The sequence below is a fragment of the Aplysia californica genome, unplaced genomic scaffold (assembly GCF_000002075.1).
Source record: "Aplysia californica isolate F4 #8 unplaced genomic scaffold, AplCal3.0 scaffold00254, whole genome shotgun sequence".
In the NCBI taxonomy this organism is placed as follows: domain Eukaryota; kingdom Metazoa; phylum Mollusca; class Gastropoda; order Aplysiida; family Aplysiidae; genus Aplysia; species Aplysia californica.
In genome coordinates this window covers 511671-534581 of record NW_004797524.1, presented here as the reverse complement: position 1 = coordinate 534581, position 22911 = coordinate 511671, and the positions used below count along the sequence as shown (strand labels likewise).

The 22911-nt window shown below is 40.7% G+C and overlaps 2 protein-coding genes across 2 annotated transcripts; one reads left to right on the top strand and one right to left on the bottom strand.

Moving 5' to 3' along the window:
- Nucleotides 1-182: 182 nt before the first annotated feature.
- On the top strand, nucleotides 183-13574 carry LOC101855649 (nucleolar protein 12). Its single transcript, XM_013083789.2, has 5 exons — nucleotides 183-307; nucleotides 9472-9577; nucleotides 10014-10193; nucleotides 11293-11384; nucleotides 13411-13574. Exons 1-5 carry the CDS (start codon nucleotides 222-224, stop codon nucleotides 13544-13546), a joined length of 600 nt encoding a protein of 199 aa, XP_012939243.2. The 5' UTR covers nucleotides 183-221; the 3' UTR covers nucleotides 13547-13574.
- Nucleotides 13575-17670: 4096 nt separating this feature from the next.
- Nucleotides 17671-21736, bottom strand: LOC106012065 (mucin-5AC-like). The gene has a single exon (XM_013083777.2). The coding sequence runs from the start codon at nucleotides 20637-20639 to the stop codon at nucleotides 18387-18389; it is 2253 nt and encodes a 750-aa protein (XP_012939231.1). The 5' UTR covers nucleotides 20640-21736; the 3' UTR covers nucleotides 17671-18386.
- Nucleotides 21737-22911: the final 1175 nt, after the last annotated feature.

Sequence of the window (22911 nt, the reverse complement as noted above, 5' to 3'; positions counted from 1 at the left end):
TGATATAGACTCTCTGTAGAAATTTGTTTGTTTTAAATGATATGAAAACAAAAATTACGGTAGATATCATTCAGTTTTTGTCTTTTTTTTAACAACCCTTCTCAATGCTAGATCTATTTGAATCGTAAACTGCAAATCTATATTTTATATCTTTTATTTCATGTTTTTAATTTACAGTGGGTTCAACCTGGTTCAACTTTCACTCTCTCAACAACACCAAGATGTCTGCCCCCACTGGAAAGCGAAAACACACGCCGAAAAATAGAAAGACAAAATCGTTTTTGGAATTTGACGATAAAGCTAGATCGTAAGTTACAATATGAAATGCTTGTGATTGTGAGAATATATGAAAAAACGGTATAAATTTGCTAACTTGTTAGATCTAGAATTCTACTTATGGGCCACCTCTATTCTCATCCCGGCCCAGGTGAGAATAGCGCAGGCGAGTCTTTTTTTGGCTATTCTCACCCGGTGGGCGTTCACCTTATAGCCTAGGCCAACCAGTGGAACGTTCACCCTGAACCACAGAATTCTACACTGTGATAACAGAATTATAGAATTCTGTGCTGTGAACAAACGTTCTAGATTCTAGATCTAGAATCTAGATCTAGATCTAATATCTAGATTCTATATCTATATCTAGTCTAGATCTAAATACTAGATATAGATTTATCTATTACTACTGTTAGTGTTAGCCTTAAAGTAAACGAAGTGTATACAGACCCGGTAACCGGGAACAAAGTCACGGTATTTTTTTACTTTCCCTCCCGTCTCACACTCAGCTACTAGTGTCTATTTTCTACTAAATATTGATGCGCTGAACACGAATATCAACTTCATTTCCGTCGCAAATTAATAGTTTTTTTGAAATATTTGATTGTTTTTAACCGAGATAGACATGCTTTGGACCAATCGGGGGGTTCCAGGGGGGCCTGCCCCACTGGGGTAAAAGAAAATCTGGGGGGTTACAGGGGGGCATGCCCCCCTGTTTTTACCCATAATGATATTTTACAGTTAGATTTGAAATTGTCTTGAAAATAATTGATTTGCGACAGTTTTAGTGGCTTTATGTGTGATCTGCAGCAAACAGTACAGCAGTTTGACCCCTGAAACAGTGCATCTGTGTGCGGGAGTGAAAGTAAAAATTTACCAAAGTCACGAAGTATACAGACCCGGTAGGGGAACTCTTTTGTGATTTCGGAAAGTTTCAGCGCCCAGACCCATTAGTGTGTGTGCGTGTGTGTGTGTGAGAGAGAGAGAGAGAGAGCAGGGGGAAGTGCTAGCAAAATGTATGACATGCCCCAGTCGGCAGGAGGGAACGAGAGAAAGATATAGACGTCTAGTGGGAAATAGGTGGGGAGAAAGAAAGACAGAGACAAACACAGAAAAAGAGAAGGCGAGCAACAGAGCGAGAGAGAAATAGAGAGGATGACTGCTCGAGAGAAATTATGACATTGTTTTTTTCTTCAAATTGTAATTCCTCCAACTCCAAAACGGAGGAAAAACGATCGTTCATCGAAAAGACATCCGCAATCTTCATTTAGATCTAGATCTAGGCTAGCCTCAAAACTAGACCAAGGATTTATGTCTGTCTGTCTAGATCTAGACCTAGCCTAGGCCATAGATCTACTAGAAGAACCTAGGTCTACCCTGAGCCAAGAGGGTGCTGAAACTTTCCGAAATCACAAAAGAGTTCCCCTACCGGGTCTGTATACTTTGTGACTTTGTTCCCGGTTACCGGGTCTGTATACATTCCCAAAAGTAAAAGCGTGTGCAATTTTGTCTGTGGGCAGTGGAGAAAGTAGAAGGCCACCTCTATTCTCACCCGGGATGAGAATAGTGCAGGCGAGTCTTTTGGCTATTCTCACCCGGTGCGCGTTCACCGTTATAGCCTAGACCTAGGCCAACAAATTTTGCGTTCACCCTAAACCACAGAATTCTACACTGTGATAACAGAAAAATTGTAGAATTCTGTGCCGTGAACAAACGTTCCATACAACTGTAGCCTACTAAAAGTAAAAGCGTACAATTTTGTCTGTGGGCAGTGGAGAAAGTCTCAGAAAGAGAGAGAGAGAGAGAGGAGTAGCGCGAGAACTTCCGGTCAAAACAAAATGGCAAATGGCGACCCGCGTAGTTCGGCTCGATTCGAAAAGTTAAATAGCCGTAGCATCTTTGTAGACAACCAAATTAATTTACATTTGTGTTTTAACATCATTTTTTAACTTTGTTTTGGTCAATTTGATCGTCCACACCGATAGACAGTATTCAGACAGAGAGAGAGAGAAGAGGGGAGGAGTAGATCTTGCGAGAACTTTCGGGCGGGTGAGAATAGCCACTTTCAAACAAAATGGCGACCCGCGTAGTTCGGCTTGATTCGGAAAGTTAAATAGCTGTAGCATCTTTGCAGACAACCAAATTAATTTAGTTTTCTTGTTTTAAATCATTTTTTAACTTTGTTTTGGTCAATTTGATCGTCCACACCGATAGACAGTATTCAGAAAGAGAGAGAGAGAGGGGAGGAGTAGATCTTGCGAGAACTTCCGGGCAAAACAAAATGGCGACCCGCGTAGTTCGGCTCGATTCGAAAAGTGAAACAGCCATAGCATCTTTGAAGACGATCAAATTAGCTTACTTTTATGCTATAACGTAATTTTTTCTTGGCTTTTATCAATGGCCAGCACTATTTCTTCGAACGTTGGGGAAAATAAAGCTAGGCACTATTTCTCCGAACGTTCGGGAATAAAGCTAGGCATTATTATTATTTCTCCGAACGTTCGGGAAAATAAAGCTGGGCATTATTTCTCCGAACACTGTGAAATCTCATCCTTTCCCGCAAAATTTCGGATATTATATAGATCTATAATTATAGTATAGGCCTACCAAAGATTGTTCGTATACAATATGGTTCAATCGGTCCAAAAAATGTCCGCAGTAAATATTTATATAAAGAAATGCTACAATTCCAAACAGTTTTTCGCTACAGATATGACGTGTTGCCTATGAAGGGTGCTGCTCTTAAACGTAATGTGTTGTGTTCATTCGTGTGCTGTCTAGATCTAGATCTACGGAGGGTTATTGATAACGACACATAGAACTGGCATCTGTGTTTGTCACTGCTGTGACCAATGTACTGACACTGGCAAGCCCCTTAATGTGTGTGATTCCACAATTTACATGTAATATCCTGCACTTTAAAAAAAAATTACGCACATTTAGGGTTAAAACAGCCAATCTTCTTCGGACAGGTGGACACACGCCCTTATTTGTTAATGTTTGTGGGCTGTTCTAATTTTGATTTCTTTCTTTTTCATGTTTTTACACTCATCTAAAAATCTCTAGATCTAGATCTAGACTAGCTCTTGAAAATTGAAATAGATATAGACCCAAAAATTTGCCCCTGTGTGTGTGTGTGTGTGTATGTATGTGGTAGTAAGTGGAGAGTGAGGAGTGTGTGTGTGTGTTTGTTTTTCTGGCTTTATTTCAGCCTTTATTCAGTAACAGTTCAAAGTATACAAAAATAGAAACACAGGATCCATTCACTCCAGGGCTTATGAGTCGTTTATGTCTTTCAGTTTCACTCATTCATTCAATTCCCGTGTTCTCTCCTGCGGCTCACCCCCGTCCGCATGACTTTCACACCCCACCCCCTCCCTCCAGGCACACACAAAGAAAACCTCACTCATTCCCTTGCACCCTGCGAACCATGGACAATAATATAGGCAAAACACTGCCTGAGCTCATTCCTTTTGTTCGTGAGCTGTGGATCAGGCCAGGTCGGTGTCGTCTTGTAGTTGCTGTCACCTGTGGATACACTCGCACATTCTTCCTTTCACCAGCCCTTTCACTCACACTGTCTCTCCATCCACAGCTCAGCTCGTCATATGTTCAAAAGTTGCCCACTGGTCATGTTTAGTTAGTGTGTGTATAAGTTTGTGTGTGTACATGTGCATGATCGTGGTGGGTGTGTGGTAGGTGTTACTGAAGGTTGTCTGTAGGCGGGCTTGCCTTGCGGTGTTCCTTCCCAGACCAGAGGCCAGAGGCAGAATGAAAGTTGGCGCCGAAATCTCGCAATTAAATAGGCAAAAAATCACGAGACCGGAAACCGTTCGGAGAAATAAGGATCGGCACTATTTCTCCTAACGTTCGGAGAAATAGTCACTTCGTTTATCAATTTGATCATCCACACCGATAGACAGTATTCCAAAATGAGGAAAAACAGGTCTTGTTTCACACCGGGTGAGAATAGCCTACGCTGGCAAGTCTCACCCAGGGTGAGAGGTAGATCAAACATCAATAACTACAGTAGTCTCCGCAACGCACGCCATACAAAAGCACGCTCCGCTCAAACGCACGCTTTCGTCATCTGATGGGTTTTTTACTATATAATTTAGACGTACAAACGCAGTCACTCCCTCTAAAAGTTGAGCTTGGCAAGGGGTAATTTTCACGCCCACCTGCACAGCCTGCATAAGACAAGCCTAGAATTTACTAGAAAATCAGATATTTGGTGAGAGTGCTCCTCAACCTGTACAAAGAGAGTGATGGACAGCGTTTACACACCCTACTTTCCACTGACGCATAGGTCTCGGTCTAGGGCTGGTCAGATAAATGTTGGGGCGTAAATGCCGTCGTAAAACCCTAGACAGGCCTCTATAGGATTAAAGATTGGGGAAACTGAAATGTTTTTTGATCGGTCACTGGAAATGTATCTTTGAGAGAAGGTTTCTGACTGGTGTGTGAGTTTGAGTGACTGCGTGTAGGCCTAAAGTTTAGTTAGATCTAGGCCTGATGCGCGACATGCGTAAATGCCGTAAAACACTAGACAGGCCTCTATAGGATTAAAGATTAGCCAAGTAAGCCTAATCAGCTGCGCTCGAAGAACTTATAACGTACTTGTTCAACGAATCATAAGAGAAAATGTTTCTCGAGGATGATTCTGCATAAATTTACGGTCGGGAGTGGTCGCTTGGAAAGCCACGGGGCTAGTCCGTCGTCTCTATGACTATGACCAACAGTTTCCTCTTAGGCTATCTGTTCTCGACGTTTATAGTGCAAATTCATTACATCATGTTCAGCATGCACAATACTAGATCTTGTCTTAGCCTACTAGAAAAACTGTAAAACTTGATCATAAGTAAAAAAAACCCTGAGAAAACAGTAAGTGGATAACTTGTTTTTATTATAGTGTTGGAAATAAAGAAAATTATACATTATAAATTGGGGTGGGAATAATTTTTGTTTGTTAATTTGCCTTGGTGCCTTTGCAATTTGCTATAATGCCCTTAGAATCGAAGGGTCAACCGCAGCAATTTTTGCTGTGCCCTTGTTTTTTGGTTTTAAAAAATGTGCCACCATGAAAATGAATCAATATTTGTCCTGTGCTGTCACTTGTGGGGGAAAAACGACGAAGAAAAGAAAGTTATACAAGCGTCTTGTTGGGTTCACCAACGTGGTAGGTCAATGAACCTGCGCGTTCGTATCCCAACTTAATCACAAGATACGGCATCGTGTGAGCACTGGTCGTTGGGGTCACCAAAGTTCATTCAAAGTCTGAACACCGAGAAGTATGGGGGGGGTAAATGGGGGGAATTATTGATTTTTTAATTTTTAAGATACACTCGTGGGAAGGCAGGGGGTATGGAGAAATCCTGTCAGACTTGTCTGATATCTCATCAAAGCTTCAGTCAGACTCTCCTCAGCTGGACAATTGTGTCCATTTTGTCATGGCTATTGCAAACACACTCACAGCAATGATAACCAAACCTCGGCAGTGTCTGAAAAAATCTCTGGATGAAAAAGAAGACTGCAGATGTGAGAGATGTGGCACGAGATGTGACTCACAAATAGACGTCTGATAAGACAGCACTATTCTCTGAAATCACTTGTTTTTTCCCATAAGGGACAAAAAGTAAGCCGGTCTTTTTCTATATTGTGTGTGCAACATATTCAATATTCTGATTTAGTCATAAGTCATAATATGACATGCTGATTGATTAGGTCTTTTTTAAAATATATATAACATACATGTAGGGGAAACCTGTATTTTCAAAACTTGTTTTCATTTAAATCATAGAATCTCACACTGTTTAACTGCTTTACAGCAGTTTTTAGTTATTCATTCTTTTTTTTTTCATACAAGTTCATAAGTTGTTTTCACTCCTAATTATTTCTTTTTCATACAAGTTCAAAATTTGTTTTTATTTACCATGATTTGTTTTTATTTATCACTACACTGCCTGTAAACTACTCGGTTTGAATCTCAAATGATTTTAAATGGCTTACCTAATTGGTCATATTATTTACTGTTTTCTATAGTGCCCTATTGTCAACAGTCATATTCATTCATATAAATCCAATCAATAAGAGCTAGTCATAAAGGCATTTAAAAGTCAAATGCAATCATGATCTTTATCTGAATTTAAAACTGTGATTTTTAGTGGTTTTGTTTTGGTGTGATTTTACTGTAATTTACTTAGTTTTCATTCATGATTTTAAAAATTTTCCCATAACTCTATACGGTCGAACCTGCCCTGACGGCCACCTCTATAAGACGGCCACCTGTACAAACGGCCACTTTCCATTTCCCCCCTTATGTTTTTTCTCTATAATTTAACTGTGTAAAACCGGCACCTGTCCAACGCGGCCGTGGCCACCGTATTTTAACACACAACCCCTATCACACAAAGCAATAACACCTGTCTTAGACGACCACCTTAGTGACTCCATTACGTTTTGTCATAAATCAAGCATTAGCCCCTGGCGTTGTGCGCGACCCGTCCTAATCTAATCACCTGTCGTTGTTGTTAGGTAGTCCCTCAAACCGATCATGTTTCGTAGGCCCCTCCCACTGTTGACCAAAAGGTAACAGAATTAATTTTCATCTGCTGGTGGGGTAAGCGTGTGATCCCTCATAACCCATAAGTCCCGCCCAGAACTCATACACACAAATCGTAAGTGAGATGAGTGGTCACTGTTTATCCAGTCTGTAACAAAGTAACAAAGGACGTCAACATGAACTTGCGACAGAAGCGTCGCTCGTTCTCCGAATGGTAGAGACACGTTTTTTTGTTTTACCATAGCACTCGGTTCTCTTCATCTCACACATTTCGTTTTATTGTCACCCTTGCACAAAAGCAGCAACAAAAGAAAAAAAGAGAAAAAACCCAGCGAAAACAACAAAAACAACAACAAGGCGGCTACTTTCGATTGGGACTTCAGATGGGAATGGTTTGTTTTCTTCATCTTGATCAGTCCTGCCTAAGACGGCCACCTGTGTTATACAGCCACTTTTCTCCTTGACAATGGGTGGCCGTCTTACACAGGTTCGACTGTAAATCCCAATTCCCTCACATAGATCCCCAGAATAGATCCGAAAGCATCTGTAAGCGAAATTTAAAGCCTCTAGCATCAGTAGTTTTTGAAAACTCCTTGCACCAAGGAGGTCACATAATATGTCAAAAAGTAGATTTTGAGAAAGACAGAATAATCGAGGAATTTTATAAGGATTTTTAGTGCAATTTGCGCTTTTCAAACGCCCTTTTGGGTCATTTAGGGTGTTTTTTTCAACAGTTTCTTCATTGTGACCCGATAGAACAGATGTCTGCGGATGTTTTTCCACAAAAAAACAAAAGTTGAATAGTTTTTAAAAATTTATCGATATTGTCTGGGATCGCCGACTGGGGTCTTCCCATAAGATCCCGCTGTTTTCAGAAAACAAAATTTTTACTCCACAAAAGTCCCCTCCCCCCCCCAAGATCCTGTCCTGTAGGATAACATTAGACTAAAATCCAGCGTTTCGGATCATAATTTATAGAACAAAAACCTGGATGGGCACCGCTTATCAACTAAGCAGTGATCAGTGCCTGTTGCATCACAGATCAGTCATTCTTATCATATTCTTATGAATGTGATCACATCTCCATTGGAGGGGATTAATTGGCCAGTGCTAACCAACTTGACCCTCCCGTTTTTAGTTTTGAAAAGTTGTACTGGTATTTTAGGATTCTTGTGCAGGGCCTTCTGAAAATACTATTTCCATAACTTTTGAAGTAGCTTCTGATACTGTGAAACTCACATATATCGAAGTTGTCAGGAGCAGACTTCAATTTTGTTGAATCAAGTATTTCTTAACTTTATTATAAAGAAAAATGGGACTAACATAATATGAGCATATTTTAATGGACGATAGGGACATAATTTGTTCTGAATTGTCGCAGTGCTGGCATAAAGAAAAAGAACTATTGGGGCCGCAAAGTGGTTTTATGAATGGTTTCTTTCCTTGACGCAGCCCGGCCAATAGGACTGAGCTAGTGTAAAAGTCACATTCTGTTATTTCTCATGAACCACACGAGAACTTGGAAGTCCTTTGACATCATACGTCCTCGACTTAAGTACATATCTTCATTGACGCTTTAGTTAATGTGTTTTTTGGTATACGGATGCTCGTATCATTTCCTTTTCTTTTAAAAAAGCTGGCAGGGAGCTAGGTGCGCTGTAGTGTCCTCCACAAAACCTACCTTTTCCCCCTGGTCTTCAACTTCTTGAATAAGCAGCAGTTTGATTCCAACCAAGAATTGTTTCCTTTACTTTGCTGCTATTCTGAGCATGTTATAGATTAAGGCTGGACTTGTTTAGACAACAAAATAATGGGCCAAAACCCAAGTTGTTTAAAAGCACACTTTGCTCAAATACAGGTCTTGTGTCATATAACAGATTGTTTGCCGCACTTTACGTAATACTCAGTAGGGCCAGTTTTGACGTTTTGACTGGTGTTTGGTTCCACAGACCTCCTACCCACCGCTCATTATGTAGATTTATTTCTGACTATTTAGCAGCTTGGCAAAAAAATTCAAGACTTCCCATCTGCTGATGATCCACGTTCAGTATGCTTAAATGCATGGAGCTATAACAGCTGGGGTTGTTAGTTATGCAAGCAACTTCATTGAGACGAGTTTGCTTGTTTAAGTGTTCTTTGAATACGGGGAACCGTCATATTTTATTGATTTTTTATGAATTAGAAGTAAAAGAGAATCCTTCTCCTTTCGTTGAGTCTGAATTTATTGTATGCGAGGTTCAGTGCATCTCTTTAATTTTTGTTTTGTCTTTTTGAGACATCCGTCTGAAATGTGTTAGTTTGCAAGCTTAACCCTATTCTTACGCACTGGGGTCATTTTGTACCCCCCAGGGTTGTGTTCTTCACATTTTAGAATACTTCTTTTCTTAGATATCTTTGAAACTTTCAGTATTTCTCAAAGAATCATTTTGATAGACTGCTATATGCAAAGGGTATGGATCGGATTAATGAGTAAATTTCCTCTTTGGAAAGTTCCCCACGTCATATGGATATGATAGTAAAACACGATGTACGGATAGGGTTAAAGTAAAACTGGGAGTGAGAACTAGTTAGATTTTGTAAGTTACAGTCTGTTTTATCTTTCAGCTTGGATTAAAATTTGGTTTCCTTTTCGGCAGTGAGTATCTACGAGGTTTTCAAAAGCGGAAAAATGAAAGGCGAAAGCTGGCAAGAGAGAAGCATGACAAAAAAGTCATGGATGAAAGGAAGGAGCTCCTTAAGCAGGTATGTTGATGTCAAAAACTCCTGTTTCTTTGGTCATCTGCAGAATTTATTCAAAGCTTGGGAAATTTGTGTACTAGTAGACTTCAATAAGGACTGAAGTCCGTGACTCAAATAAGTAAAACAGTAATATCTGAGACAGTCAAAAGATATGAGAATCGAATTATGATTAATTACCACTGTAACGCTTACTGTTCTTGCATTATATAGTTGTTGTATCATGAAACAGTTGATTTTTCTGAATTTTAAAAACATAGTCTTGTCCAAGTCCAAGTTAATGGCTGTATTATAATTATAGCGTCCCTTCACTCTCTCTCTCTCTCTCTCCCTCCCTCCCTCCCTCCCTCCCTCTCTCTCTCTCTCTCTCTCTCTCTCTCTCAATTTTACAATATCCAGGTCTTCTTAATTTTCTTTTTGACTTTTGTTTTCAATACAACAGGCCAGAGATCAACAAAAGAGTCGCTTGCGGCAGGAGGCGGTGATCATCCCTGAAATCCAACATCTGGTGGATCCAACAGTTTTTGACCTCCCGGATCATACAGTGACCATTGCCGACATTGGAGAAGTTGACTACGTTGGAAAATCCGGCATGCGGTTGGGTTTTAACACTGGCCAACAGGTAGTGCTTTAAGCTTGAAGAATAATGTTCTTAATGTTTGATTTTGATGTTTTGCTCTTTAGCTATTTTGACTCGTACTTGAGATGACAGATGATGTTAAGTGTACTAAATGTATCATCACTAACATCTAAATCTAATTTTACCAGGCATTGTACTTCAGTGAAAGCTGCTTGTGTTATGTTCTTTGGAAAGCCTTTAACGTTGAAATAAAGGCACTATTTAAGGAGACTAGTTGACAGGCTTCATGAGTTGCATCCAGCCTTACTCTGTTGAAAGTGTAATTTTTTTACTTCTAGAAATTATTATCTACTTTTGAATTTAAGGACTTTTATTTCAGATAGTACTACCCAGGCACAATCATTTATTTCATAGAGTTACCCTTGTAATAGGCACAGGATGTGGGAATGTCAGTGCTGCAGTACTCCTTAGTCATTATTATTCATTAAACAAGTCAACCTGACATGGACTTATCCCTGAAGTCTTCAGGCTATGAAAAAGAGCACCCACACAGATGTCAAGTGATATGATGATTGGTGGCCTATGACTATGAGTAGTTAATTAAGCAGAGGTGCTGTCCAACCATACATCATAATATCATGGTCAGCTGGCAGGAGGTGGTGGGGATCCTGTTTAAGTGTACAGTGGATGGATGCCATACAGGAAGGCCAGGAGAAAGCAGCCTAGATCAAAGTCCATGTCTTAACGATAAACCACAAGACTACAAGAGATTCACTAGTGGCAGGCTAAGGACCAACTTCTCACACCACCTAGACCTGGGTTGGCAGAAAAGTTCCCAAAGCCCCTGGTTTAAGTGCAGAATGCCTCTTCATAGAGGTTTCTTTTTGTAAACGAGCATAGATTTTTTGTTCAGCTTTGAACGTTTGGAAGTGGGATGCTTGTGATGATCGATGATCAGTGGGTTGCATTTTGTGCTGGGAAATTCCTTTAAAAATGGTTTTCTTTTGCGTTAGTCTGTGGTGTGATTTCATAACAAATGTGCATAAGTTCTATATAAAGAATTACCAGTGCCCAGATGGTTTTGCTTTCGTATTGTTTTCAGTTGCATGTACTTTAAGTGACTGGTTGGGTTTTTTTCCAGAACAAGCCAGAAGAAGAGGAAGGAGAAGAAAATGAGAATCAAGAAGATGAGGGGGCTGTGAAGCCTGTGAAAAACAAGTCCTTAAAACAGAAGTAAGTGATTTGTATTTTCTGTTCCTTTTGCTGTGTTGCATTCTTAGAGAGATATGTTTTGTATATATATATATATATTGTCAGGCACAGATAACATGAACACGAAAATCATGGATAGCTCGTACAATTTGCCGTTCATCAACTGATATCTTTAATTATTCATTGTCAGTTAGTTAACCCGATTTATGGATGTATCAAACACACATATATATATGTCAATACCCTATGTGTTTTGAGTTATCTATGCCCAACTGTAAGAGGTAGGAAATTAGGACATTGTGTGGGTGCTCTGGTGTGGTTTGCTTCTTCTTTCCAATGAAACATCTATCGTCCTTATCTCCCCTTCTTCTTTTTCATGTTTGTTACTCTCTTGTACCCCCTTTAATCTTCTGGTGCTCATATGATCTTATGCAGTTGCGAGCGCCTAAAAACCTCTACTAAAACTAATACACTTTCTTCTCATTTCTAGCTAGTGGTCTAATGAAATCTGTATGTATTGTGACAGCGTTAAGATATTGAGTATTCCTTGCTACTACTTCACTCTCTTCATGTGTAGCTAGTATTATTTCTATTTGCTACTCACCTTGTGCGGGATTGGGGGGTGCTCTGGCTCTGGTGTGGTTTGTTCTTTCTTTTTTGTTCAACGTCTATCGTTCTTTTCTCTCTCTGTAAAATGCTTACTAAAACAAAACAAAAACTGCTCTCCTCTGAGTATCATAGGACTGGTTATAATTGAAGAGACCTGTTATTTTAACAAAAAGAATGGTGTTCAGATGAATGCTGAAAGTTTTTTCTCAGACCTGTGCCAACAAATACGTTTTTTTCTCTATAGGACATGATCTCCTTTACCTGTGAATTGTATAGTATATGGTCTGGAGCTCTCTACATGGACATAGTTGTGTACAATGAAGCCACATAGCAGTAGTAAGCTCCGGAAATGGAGTTCACACAATTTTGACACAAATTAGGGAAAAACAGTTATTGCAGTAATAGAACCCAAACTAAGACTTGAACTAAGAGTACAATGCTTATTTCAGTCCTTGAAATATGTTTGCTTGCAAATAATTATGAACAAAATTTAGACACAGTTGATGTTGCCAGTGGTCTTGTGGTAAGGCCACAGGACTTGTAATTGTGACATTTCTGGTTCAAGGATTTGAGCTTCAGCTTGGTCCAATATTGTGGCCTTGGAAATTCACTTTACACGAATTTTCTGATTTGGCTGAGTCCTGTCGGAGATGGACATAGATTCAGAGGTTCCTCCTCTTAATTAACATTACTACAAACAGTGTTGTAGAGCGTGAAACGAATGCTATCTCACATTTTTCTTTTTTTTAAGATAAGATATTCTTTACTTTTTATTATTCACTCATTGGCTTCAACTTCAAGTGGAGGTGAAGAGATTCAATATCATTTTGCTTGTGATAGTGTATACAATAATTCATTCTCCATTAACATGTGAAGCAGGAGCAGTCTCTTTCCCTTACCACATATTCAATGTGATGCAGCACTAGCCTTCAACCCAACAGGAATCTACTTTTTACTTGTGGTTGTTTTTGTTTTGCTTTTTTTTTTTTCGGTTTTCCTTTTGGGGAAGGGGGGGGGGTTGGTGATGGTACAAATGTAAAAAGTTCAGTTGCTATGCCTATGATGAGGGGTGGAGATACCCAAGAACAAATTGTCATTCGAGAATCAAACTTACATCTTTTGAAAACAGGTAACAATTACACCACAAATGCTTAGTGGTTACGGCAAGTCAACACAGTACTGCTTTCTAAAGATCTGTGTTCTGTTGCATGCAGAACATTTGAATTTGAATCCCAAGTGAGGAGGATTTTTATCGAGTATCGCAATCTTTCTGCTGGGATGTTGTATCCCTCTCAGCAGGGGTTGGCCATGATTGGCAGGATTGGAACCTTGCCTCCTTGGCCTTGTTGATATTGTAAGTTGTGTTGCTGGGTATGTAAAGACAGTTATATTCGAAAATTAAATAAAAAAGCATGTCTTGTTCATTTCTTTTTTTCAGGCTAGCAGCTTGCAGCAATCAGCTGTCTGCCCAGAAAATGCAAGTCAAGAAACTCAAAAAGAAACAGATGTTGAAACAGAAGTTGCAGACAAAGAAAAAGGGCAAAGGGAAAAGGAAGTTGAAAAAGAAGAAGTAAATAAAGTATAGTGTTGGAACATAATCGATTTAAGGCTTTTGTTTGTTTTTGTTTCTGTCTCTTCTTTTGTGATTTAATTTGTACAAATGGATGCAGATTTGGTCTGTTCTACATGTCTGCGGTGCGGGGCAATTACAGTCCAGGCCGGCTTTTAGCACGGTCATCGGGAGAAAGCATAAGCGTGCTTAATGCCGAAACGTGCTTGAGTGCGAAGTAGATATAATCCAGAGATTTTCATGTAGAAAATTTCCTGTCCTGTTTCCCTTTGTAAGTAGGCCTATGGTGGTCCCACAAAAGTGTGCACTGTAATTTTTACCAGCCTTGGCAGTTTTCATTTGTTTGTTTGTTTTGTTTTGTGGTTGAATAGGAAATAAAACCTTAATTTAGACAGCCAGTCACGATACAGCACACAAGGCCTACACACTACCTGTGCGTACCACTGCCCACTGTACCACATTCATACCACTGCTTTCATCCCCCAAACACGGTCTTTGATCCCATCTTGCGCATGATATCAATTCAGGATTATCGGATGACGAGGGGCAATAAGGTGAAATCACAGCCTGCCTCCTTTACTCATCTCCCCGACTCTCTTTGTATTTTTTTTTGTCTGAGCGTAGCTTTGCCCTAGGTGAGATACCATGTCCACACGCACGGCTGTGTGCATCTCTCTGACTTCCTTGCCGCGCATGTGTGTGTGTGTCCATCACTTGCGCTGTTTTTGTTTCTCTTAACACACTCACTGCTGCGGTGTAGACTGTTCAAACTTTGATGGGTCATCATGAAAGTATTGACTGTCTTATAAATGAAGCGTGCCCGAAGCTGAAGTTACCATGCTTAAAGGCGCATTCGGTAAGAGCCGTTTAGCGTGCTCGAGTCCGAAATGTGCTTTATGCCGGCGTGGACTGTATTTGGGATTTTATGTTGAGGACTAGAGGTTTTGTATTATTTGTAACAGTGCAGTGAAGTGATGGTTAAATAAAAGTAATCAAATATTTCACGGCTGTTCTGAGATGTTCCAAGAGAAAGATTGAAAAGGATAGCTAAAATGTGCTACATTTTCTTGAACATTCATTAATCTGTCCCCGGTGTTTTATGCACTCCGCATAATATAGCAAAATTTGATAATTTTTTGCATAATTTCTGATTATTTTCCTTTATCGTCCTTGGTTATAATTAACAGAATCGCATAATTTCACATTTTTGGGCTGTTTGCATAATTTCAGAATTTGTTTTGCCTAAAACCGCGGAGACAGATTTATCGGGAAATAAAAAGCAAACCTCTCACTCAGTGTTTTGTAAAATCAGTGTTGATGCCAACACTGTGGAAACAGGATAAGGATTGGAGGAAGTACATGTGCTACGAGGCTTTTGAAAGAACTCTGGCTATGAAACTATGAAGAATATGTGCATTTAGAGTGGCAAAATGAAAGGAAAAATACTGAGTACTCAGAAGACCCTACACAAGAAAAGGGGATGTGATTAACTTGAAACAGACCCTGTATTGGGTAAAGTGAAGGAAAAGGAAGAGTATAACACACCCTTTTCGATACGTCAAATTTATCTTTGAGAGAGAACCTTTAATTTAATTTGTGAGTGAGTTAAGACTATGAGGATGGCAATAGATGAAAATTTATCAAACCAGTCTAGCATGAAATCAGCTGCACCGATGGTGGCAGCTTGTGTTTTTGAATTTTAAACAATTTCGTTGTCTCTCTTTTGATTTTGACAGACAGCGTGCCACTTTTTCTGGTACACCTATTTCCCACTCTACGACTATCAAGGAATGTGGGCCATAAAACTTAAACCATGGGGTTTCCCTTTTGAAAGCAGTCTGTTCCCAAACTTTCAAACAAGTAATCTCTGCAAGGAATTGGAATTAAATATGAAGAAATGAAGATATCATCGACAATAAATTAGAGACCTGGACTTTTTAACTTAGACCAATAGTAACTTTAGTCTGTAATATTCATTGTACATGAGTACATATTGTACATGAGTACATAGTATACATGTACTATAAATGTTGTGTCCTGAACAGACTTGTACATTGTACGAATGAGGAGACTTTTTTTCTTTCTCTTTGTTCGCAACCAACATAGGTCCAACGAGACATGGTCATCCAATGCTTATCTTCTTATTCTTAAATTAAGAAGTGACAGTGCAACTTTACTTATTAAATCTATATATTACTACTATTACTATTATCTCACATTGTAAGATCTGAAAAGTGATACGAAACAACTAACATATGATTTTCTCTTAAACTGCCATGTCTTGACTTTGTAGCAGTCCTACTATCTACAAATTATAATACTCTTCTAAGAACATTTATAAACTTTTGTGCTAGGAGCCTCTCGTTCAAAGGGTCCTGTTTTCGAACCCTGACAGCGACAAAAAATGTTCGTCCTAAAAACCTCCTTTTCTGTTTTTTAGTCACTCATGTTGTCATCTGCTGACATCTCCACTTTCTCCCCCAACCCCACTTTTGGGCTCCTCTACTCCTTACCCTTTCTAAATTCTACTGCTACTCATACTAGTCCTAGCTTTTTCTTGCTGCTGTCCTCCAGCCACACCCCTGGTCTTAGGGTAAGTAAGATCGAGCACCCAGCCTTCTCGGATAAACTTATAAAGGCGAATAATCTTGGAGGTTCCATGTGCAAGTGAGCTTATTAAACTTAAAGACCCTTGACGATCCTAAAATCGATGCATGTCAATGTACAACAAGTAAGCTTCGGCCGCTACCCGGTCAAAATTCAAAATTAATTCCTTCTTAAACTGAAAATACTCTAGTCAGTATGTGACTATAAAATCATATACATGTAGAACACATGGAATTGGGCTGCCTGAAGGCCAGTACGAACAAAAAACCCTATTACGTAAAAGCAAAAATCAGTTGCACTGCAGGATGATGAACGAGCAGTCGCTACCCCTGAGACCTAGATTCTAGTAGGGGTACGAAAAGGAGAACTTTGTGTTGGAACTTACAAATAGACTTTAGTTTATTATTTCGTCCATTTCAAAATCGACGAACACACAATCAATGCAGGTTTTACGTTCTCCAAATGCTGAGACTCAAGATGCACTCAGTCTCTAATTTGAACGGTGAGGTATTCTGTGGGTTATAAAAACCATAGAGTTTGGTTAAACACACTTCCACAATCATTACCACTGCAAGGTCTTCTAAAAAAAAGTGGGACCACCGAATTTAACGTCCATCTCCAAAGACCAACCAGGTACCTGAAAACTTCGAACTCAAACTGAAACAACCCAAGTTTGGGATTCGAATCACGTTACTTCACATGCACACGACAATCCAGCGTGATGATTTCACCGTTCAGCTGAGTCGGTGGCTCCGGCTCGTTATGTCTCGTCACTGGAATAAAGTCCAGGACGGGGGCTCTCGTGGCCTAGATGTTAAGGCGTGTTCGCCTCTCATTCAATATGTCCCGGGTTCGAATCCGGATAGCGACGGAAAATTTTCTACTCTAAAAAAGTAAGTGTCACTTTTCACCTCCTTTCCTGCTCTCTAGCAACTAGCAATATTCTGTCTTCTGCTTTCGTCTCCACTTCCTGCTCCTCCCACCCCCTCCCTCAACTCCTTTGCTCCTGACTCTTTCTACTGCTCCTCCTTGGCCACTTACTGCTGTCTTAAGCCACACCCCTGATCTTGTGATAGGAAAGATCTACACCTAGCCTTCTCGGGCAAGGGCAAAAAATATCGGAGGTCCCGTGTGAAAGTTGCGTACGTTAATTCAAGATCCCTTTACTTTGTACTTTGTGGTCCAAAATCGATAAAATAAGCGTAGGCATCGGCCGTCACCTGGGCAAAATAAAAAAGTTCCTATCAACTGAAAATGTCTGGTGTGTTTCGTGCGCTCATATTATGACCTTATATCTACCTACACATGTATGTCCATGCGTCGTAATACGCTTACAAAAATATGTCATAGAATTTATCGTGATATCTTAGATTGTGTGCACTGACGTAATACCCGTTCCAAATGAAAGGCAAACGTGATATTTCGAGGACAGTCGAACAGTATACATACTGGCGAACCGTGATGGCCGATATAATTATGTCATGATTCTGATCTGGCATTTGAGGAGGAAGATTTATGCTCCCTGTGTAAACAAACCGTTAACAATTGTGTGGGGAAAAGATAGGACAGTGATCCATTAAACATTTATGTGCTTTACTAGCAGACTCATCTTTATAGATTTAAGTACATGTACTGAGATGAGCGGAATGAAACATTTGGCCAGTCTGCCCCGTTACGACTCTTTATTTCTTATCAAGAGCAACATAACAAACTGTACAGTATTTTTCTTCTTTTTTTTTTTATTATTTGAAAATTTTTGTTGTTGAGAGGACAGTGTTTGACAGAAGACATGATGACAAGTACGATGAATTAGGTTTCAGGGTAATGACTAGTTATGACGTCAACTACCCATTATCTGAAGCAGCGAATGGGTCAATTCAGGGAAGGGTGGAGGGGCGAAGTTGTCTTGTTGCGTGCCATAGACTTTTGTCTTTTAATATCCTAGATCTGCACACTGACGTAATTCCAGTTTATAATTTTATAATAGAGCACACCATTTGACTCTATTTGAAGGACGTGGGAAAAGGGGGAAGGGGTGGGGGTGGTGATGTGCGCACTCCACTTAAGCTATAGTGAGAGTGGTGTTTTTGCCCTTCTTTGGACGCCCACGGTGCTCATATTTCGCAGCTAAAGTTTTAGAGAAAGCAAAGACTAAGAGCTGCAGTTTTTCATTGCATGGTCTAGAATACCATGATTCAAGTCTATAATGCGCGCACGTACTTTTTTCCACACATGTATCATATAACTTTAATTCCGAAGCTGGCTTCATCTGTTCCAAGTGAATTAGATGCCATGCAGATAATCGTCCCTGGGAAACTTACTTTATCAGCAATTAGTCTCCTTGCTTGGTTTTCCAAACGAATGTTTGGCAATACTGACGGCAATCCGTACTCGTCAAGAAATTGCCAATTGATCACTGGCTGAGGGTTTCCTGTCACATCGCAGTTGATTGCTAGGCTGTGTCCATGTTGGACTGTATAGTTCTGAGCAGGTGTGGTGATCTTGGCGGGCATTTGAATTGTTATGGAAGTTGACGCATTCACCTTCCCGTACCCGTTGTCCCCAAAACACGTGACTCCCGACAGAGCGTTCTTTTTGATAAAGTCCACTTTGATGGTCAGCTGACTTTCTGTCTTGTCTCCAGTTGACGAAGCGCTGAAGTTTTGTTTAGGCAATTTAGCAACTAAACCGCGCTCTGTTTTATAGGTCCACTCCACTGACGGGGAAGGATAGCTATGAAAAACGCAAGATACGGTTACTTCAGTTTGAGAAGGCGGTGCCCCTATTGTAATGCTACTAGGGGTATGAGAAACTACTGCCACATCAGTCAGTGTTTTTAGCGTGAACATGAAATCCATAGTCTCGTGCGTGTTCTTAGCTCTGCACGTATAGACGCCATCAGCGGCCGAGCTTTTTCCAGTGACTGCCAGTACTGCTGCATCAGTACGTGTGTCGTAGTAACTGGACACTGCACTGCCGTTGACCACTTTGTTAAGAACTCCGGACACGTTCCTCAGCCATGTGTAATGGGCAGTCGGTTTGCCGCGGACACCGCAGAAGATTTCTGTGGTAATACCAGGAGTCAAGTCCGTATCCGTCGGTTTCTGTGTCACTGAGAAAGGAATTATACGTTCTTTGACAAACAGCTGAGCTGTTGAAAAAGTACTCTCAAACGCATTAGTTGCCTTGCACTGCATACTTCCTGAAAGTGATAACGGCACCTGAGATAATCTGCATGAAATATTTTTCCGATCTACCAATATTTGCTCATCACAGAAGACAGTCGGAGATGTTCCGGAATTTTTCTTCTCGATGGTGACGTGTATTGGCGGCTGTCCACGAACGAGGCAAGTGACAGCCGTATTGTCGCCCTCAGTGACGTTCTGAGAGACAGGGTCGATGTTCACGGACAATGGTTTCGGTGTTGTGGTGGTAGTGGTTGTTGTTGTGGTAGTGGTGGGGGCGGCTGTTGTTGTGGTGGTGGTGGGGGCAGCTGTTGTTGTCGTGGTGGTAGTGGTTGTTGTTGTCGTTGGCGTCGTAGTAGGCGGCGCTGTGACGGTGACCACGCCCTGGGGTAACGACGTGACGCGCGAGCAGTAACGCTGGGCGCAGAAGTTGCTGTCACAGCAAGCACGACATCCTGAGCTCACCGATCGTCTATGGAATCCGGAGACGTCATAAACATCAGAGCCTTGCTCGACTGCGCTAAGCTGGAAGTTACCGGCACCGAACTTTTGCAGTAAGTTCATGCTGGGAAACGGTGTTACGTATGTTCTCGGCATTTCATAGCGAGATGCACGCACGCCTCTATTACCCGTAACAGCTGCCGGTGTTTGAGAAGGCTGTGAAGAAAATGCGTTTACGCCAAGAGCTCGTTTCCCGTAGAAAATCTGATTACCTTCCACAGTACACACACTGCTGGATTTACACCCCAGACTTAGCAGGCCGTTTGGCGTTGTCCATACAGCACAGCTCTCCCCTAACTTGCAATTTTCAACAAGTCTGCAGTCAGCCGGGTCCTTGACGTCCTGACAAGAGTAGCAAGAAAGACCTTTCGGTGGTTTGATCACGCCTGTAAGACACACGTTGGTATTGCAGTGATCACCGGGACAGCATGAGGAGCAGAGAGCAAGGTGGTCATTAATCTCTCTAGAGTGTCGTTGAAACGCCTCATCTTGAGCATGCTGGGTACTTATAATCCTTTGTGCAGCCCAATTGTCAGAGTCAGAGTCTCGACGACGGCGCCCTGTGTGAATCCCTACAGCGATACAGAAAGACGCCGTTTTACAGCTCAGGTCCCAGAACTCCTTCCCGTTGTGATAGTCAATGTACCTCGTGGAAAAACACATTTGGTTCTCTTTGCATCGAACTATATTTTTACACTCGTAAGGATTCTCCACGCCCACACATTCAAAACACAAGGGCCCAACAGCTGATGTCATAATCAGAGCCGTGCTTAGTATGAGGAAAACTTCCATCAGATACATCATGGTGGTATCCTTTGTCTTGCACTTGTACAAATCTTCGAATATGTAAATAGGTGAGTCTCAGTATTCAGACAGAAACTGGGTACAGGACTCTCAATCTCCCATGCGGAATGTTAGGTCTGAGGCAGTTACATAGGTGGGCGTACCTAACATGTAAACTACTGCAAAGGCCGAAGCCATTACTGTATACACTTGAAATTCTGTATGTATCACTAGTATCAGCATCGTCGAACACTAGATCTGCAACAGACATCGGCGATCCTGTCATTTCTTTGCTTCAAGTTCAAGACTAAAACAAACAAACAAAATATCACCATTACCAACAACAAATTATAATGTCCTAGTCTTCCCCACATCATCCATTCGTTCAAGTTTATGTTTAAGCTTTTGAAGTAAGTTTATGTTGATAAACTTGTATTGGTAGCACTTATAATATTGCTGAATGACGAAATTACTGCCTCTTCCAACGCGTATTTACGGTACTGCCTTTGACGGCGTGATGTAATGAGCGATTGTTTCAGATAAGGCACAGTAGTCTCGCCTGTTGGTTCTAGTCTCTGCATTGAACAGAGATAACAGTGACAGATATACCTAGATGTAAAAGGTCGAGGTTCTTATTGGTTTGTTCGAATCTCATTTGGTGAACTCCGAGCAACCTAATTGGAGAGCCATAACAGATAGGTGACGGAAAAAGATCAGGCTAATGTATGTTTTAGAACACCCTCGCAAAGAAAAGAATGGAGAGCCATGATACATGTACATGTATTATTTTTTTAAATATTGATAAACAGTGTTTGTCACAGATCTGGCAGTTGATAATGACGACTAGAGCTGGAAGAAGACAAAAACCATTCGTATGGTTGAAAGAAGAACATAATATTGTATCTCTTCCAACCATTGTCAAAAGACATGTTGGCTGCTGAACTGGGCGGTAGTTGCTCTGTCCACCTACCCCGTAATTTAATTAGATAGGTTCATAATTCAAAGATCCCCCCCCCCCCCTTGTGGTTAGGCTCTCGGACTCGCAACTGTAAGGTCGTCGGTTGGTATCCCGTCCTGTCCTTGGGAAATACACTTAGCTATGACTTTACACGAATTTCCCTCACTTCATTTCAAGTGAGAATGGGAACATGGTAATAGACAGCGAAAGATCTTTTCAGTTAGTGTGTGGGCGTTTAATCAGCTGCTTGCACTGTATGCTTCCCAGGAAGCTTAGAATGTGGAGACGAAGGCGACGACAGAACATGGACGTTTGGGAGCAGGAACAGAGGGAAAAAGAGACAATTTTATACAATAAAATTTTCCGTCGCTGTCAGGTTTCGAACCCGGGACCTATGGCATGAGAGGCGAACACCATAACCTTCAGACCATGAGAGCCCCCTTCCTTCATGTGTACACAAGGTTTTGTGTTATTGCTCTGTTCTTAAAATACAATTTAGATCAATTAGGAGATGAGCTTCGAACATAGCCTGTCTGGGCCAACCTGGACTGAGAGGGAAAAAACATCCCAGCAGAAAGACTAAGATACTCAAATCAATAAAAGTCTTCTCCCCACTCTGGAATTGAATTCAGGTTTCCTGCGTGCGCCAGCACAAAGCCTCACTGTCACACCACAGATGCAGGTTCACCATGTTCAGTATATTCAATAGAGACTGTGGTGAGTGTGAGGGATTTGAATGGTTTGAATTTTGCGTTTGGGTAAAGAGATGCACATGGACACAAAATGGCAATTTCATTTGGTAGGCCTACTGGAAAAAAGTAAGACAAACAGACAGAAACAACAGAGAGAAAGTAGAGGAGTAGGACCTACCAGTGACCCCCACCACCTACCCGCAGCTTTGAATGGGATGAAATCATCATTCCTTAGCAACGGAGTAATAATATTATGTAACAGTACAACAAATGAGACACATTCGACAGAAGTCCTTCAGCCCATACCATGACATCATGACCTCACTTCCAGTTACAAAGACTCTAAAAAAAAATGTTTTTAAAGAACCCCAACAAGGCATTAAAACTAAAACGGAAAAAAAAAAATGAAGTCGTTGTTTGATGAAAATGATTAGTTTATTCATTAATAAATCAGTCTTTCTCAGTCGTTTCCATAATATCAACAGAGTGAGCTATTTCATCGACCAATTTACTGAATAAAACCCTTTTCTCTTTAACTTTTGAAAACAATATGTAGCCTTTCTGCTTACAATGGCCAACAATCTCTATCATTAGTTCACCGACAACTGACAACTGTAGGCTAAAAGTATCCTTGTCAATCTTT